This window comes from Cupressus sempervirens, chromosome 3 (assembly GCF_028749045.1).
Source record: "Cupressus sempervirens isolate cs-2001-9-10 chromosome 3, ASM2874904v1, whole genome shotgun sequence".
NCBI classification, from domain to species: Eukaryota; Viridiplantae; Streptophyta; class Pinopsida; order Cupressales; family Cupressaceae; genus Cupressus; species Cupressus sempervirens.
This window is the reverse complement of record NC_143120.1, coordinates 1,119,427,358-1,119,430,914: the sequence shown is the minus strand read 5'-3', so window position 1 is coordinate 1,119,430,914 and position 3,557 is coordinate 1,119,427,358. Positions and strand designations below refer to the sequence as shown.

Here is a 3,557-nt window from a genome sequence, read left to right as displayed (position 1 = left end):
AAACCATGGAGGAATGGAAAGCGGCGTTGCATCAAGCTTCCAGTCTTCCCGGGTGGGTTCTGGACTCCAGATCATGTTTGGAGGGAGAGCTGGTGAAACGCATAGTCTGTGACGTTATCAACACATTCGATAAAATCCCCATACACAACGTTGCAAAGCATCCCGTCCAGCTCGAGAAGAAGGTAGAAGAAGTCATAAACTTGCTGAATCTACAGAACCAGGTCGATGTGGTCACAGTCGGTATTTGGGGAATGGGCGGCTGTGGCAAAACAACCATTGCAAAGGCCGTGTTCAACCATATCTTTCAATCTTTCGATTCTTGCTCCTTTCTCTCCGACGTTCGTAACATGTCCCCCAAGCAATTTCGAGAACAGATCATGCGAGACACAGATATGACATGTGCGCAGGTTGTACGAACAACTATTTGTGGACTTAACTGGGGATTTTAGTTGATTCCACTTCTCGTCAGCCCATGCTCTATGTTTTTATGATGTTTGTGACATTTATTTTTCTTAAAAATTTATTCCATGTTGTGTTTCTGATTGTTGTTGGTCGGATTTGCAACAGTTTTCGGCATCGAAGCGAGGCCTGATGGTCTTAGACAATATTGATGATAGGAAGCAGATGGAATTACTGACATGCGAAAATTGGGGCGGTCGAGGGAGCAGAATGATCGTGACAACACGAGACAAGCACGTATTAAATCTGGCCCAGATGGACGCGGTTTACAAGATGGAAGGACTGGATTATGAGGAAGCTCTGCGTTTGTTCTCTTGGCATGCATTTTTGAAGCCCGAGCCGGATAAAATATATAGAAAAGAGTCGAAAAGGATTGTGAAGGCCTGTTGCGGTCTGCCCCTGGCAATTGAAGTGGCGGGAGATCTTTTGCAAGACAAAAAGGAGTCTCTTGAGTACTGGAGAGAAGCGATGAGAACCCCGCAGAGCATCTGTCACCAAAATATTTACGACGTGCTCAAGATTAGCTATGATAATCTCACTTATCAAGAGAAGATGATATTTGTGGACGTCGCTTGCATTTTCAGAGGTAAAGAGGTAAAGCAGGGCATCAGGTACTGGAAAAGATTCAACTGGGATGCGCATACGGCCGTCATAAACCTTGTGCATAAATCGCTTATAGTGATAGGTGATGATGATGTTTTTAGGATCCACGGCCTTCTCAGAGATATGGGAAAGGCCATTAGAAAAGACAACAATCCATCGCCCCTATTTTTGAACTGCCCCACTGTGCCGATCCCCCGGTTTAGATTGTGCAGGAATTTCAATCGTACGAATAAAAGATTTGAGACGTGTGTGGTGATCGAAGTAACACGTCCGGGTGGGAGAAATGTGCAGGAAGTGAAGCCGCTACTGGATGCTGCTGATTTCTTGAGCAGAACTGGATTTAGAACAAACTTCGGTTTCAATGTCATGTAGGGGGAGCTCTAGATTCTAGATATAGTTTGGACGTTCCATTAAATAAGGCAGATAATTTGTTTCTTAGTGCTTGGCCCATGTTAAATGCCTGCATGGTACCTATCTTATAAAGGTTTTTGCCCTTGTGCAAACATGGACTGGAATGCCTATCGAAGAAAGAGACGACTGTAAATATTTTAAGCAGAAATTGTCCAAAAGTTCGATTGCTGTATTTTTCGAGAGCTACGTTTTTCTCACTCTGGTTTATGTGAACTTGCTTTTATTTAGAAGGGGCTATTGTTGATTCCAAAATAAGTATGACAAATAATTAAAATAAAACATAAAAATGAATTCGAAAGATAATAAACAATGCAAGACATAAAGAGTTGTAGTGGTTCATCACAATTCCTGGCTACATCCACTCTAAACAAAGAATTCTCTTTATTATTCACCAGCCAATACATGCTACATAATTATGTACATATATATACAATCATGTTCAATTAGAAGAAGAAAATAAGTGAATACTGTTAGGCTTCATATTCTCAATACTATTAGCCCAGTTTATTATTTATATAAATCTTCAGCCAAAAATGATCAATAAAAAACATAAATAATACAATTCACCAAATGAAAATTGTAACAAAGAATGACAGAAATCAAATACATAAATGACAAAAATAACTTGACAAACATTCATGGAAAAACTCCAATGTGAGAACACCAGGTTTCTGTCTAAGGTTTTACTATTAATTTCTTTGGAAAATCTGTTATTGAAGAATTATTACAACTGCTTTCCTAATGTTGGTAATTTTGACAATTATTCTCTTATTACTTGTTGAACCTCACTCTAAAACCTAGAAGCTAGAAGTTTCATCCCCATTAATACTACTAAAAATCCTCATATTGTCTACCTACAAATTCAATCTATCCAGATTAATCTCCATTCTATGTAGCTCATTGACTCCTTATTTATAATCTTTGATTCTCAATATTAAAAAAAACAAATGGAAATCAATTGAAATTCCAACTAGTGCCAAATAATATTCATTATTGTTGTCATCCTCAATGACACGTCTCAAGCCTATAACACCTATTCGAGATACAATATTTAGCACTCCCTCTTAGCAAGGATAGTGTTCTTCATAACACCAAACTCATTCATGAAGAACAAACCTTTCATTTATTTAGTTTTTTTGTCAAAATTTATGCCACTTGTTGATCTATAAGCATATATTGTCATTGAGCCAATCTATGTTGTTCACAATCCATGATGAAATGGTTTTCGATGTTGAAATGTTACACTCGATCATTGAATACTAGATTATCATATATCTTGATGCATCTCTAGTTATCATAGTGGATAGTGCTTGGCCCCATCATTTGACCAAATAGAGTCACTAGAAACTTTTAAAGTTGTATGTCCATATATGTAGCCATGCATACTATCATGTAATTTTCTTCTACAAAACTTAATATAGTTGACTTTTGCATCTTGTTGTATTAAGAGACAACCCTTAATATGATGTTGAAGCAACACCATGAAGTACTTTTTTGGTCTACTACATTACCTACCCAATTTGCATCAATGTAGCCAATCAACCTAACACCATTACTATAAGTATATTTCAACCCATACTCAAGTGTACCTCATAGATATCATAACACATGCTTTGTTATTGTCCAATGTACTCTCTTTGATTCCAACATAAACTAAAAGTGTTGACAAAAAAGAAAATATCCAACCTAATATTAACTAGATATATAAGAGATCAAATTAGTTGTCTATATATGGTGGGGCCTACTACCTCCTTCTTTGATGCCTCAATCTTCTTCCAATTAGTTATCATAGGTATATACATGAGTTTATAGCCCATTATCTTGAAATTCTTCAAGATCTCCACAACATATATCCCTTGATAAAGGAAGATTTCTCCATCTATCCACCCCACCTAAAGTCCTCAAAAATAGTGTATTAACCCCAAGGATGGCCCAATATTGGACACCATATCTTTATAGTTTTCATAGAGGTTCTATGCCTTGAGGTTACATTTTTCTTTATGGTTTTCATTTTTGTAGTTCCCACTCCTTAGTTCACTTTTTTGTACATTAGAATTCTATGTTTTTTAGATTTCATTTTAGTA

The 3,557-nt window shown here is 37.0% G+C and overlaps 1 protein-coding gene across 1 annotated transcript in view; it reads left to right on the top strand.

Annotated features, from left to right (window-relative positions):
• Positions 1-1,434, top strand: part of LOC149570727 (disease resistance protein RPV1-like) — a 1,693-nt gene extending 259 nt beyond the window's left edge. Inside the window, exons 1-2 of the mRNA XM_089817260.1 lie at positions 1-407; positions 568-1,434. The exon at positions 1-407 is cut by the window's left edge and continues 259 nt beyond it. Of these exons, the coding sequence (XP_089673386.1) occupies positions 1-407; positions 568-1,434 (1,274 nt within the window). The remainder of the gene's footprint in view (positions 408-567) is intronic.
• The last annotated feature ends 2,123 nt before the right edge of the window (positions 1,435-3,557 follow it).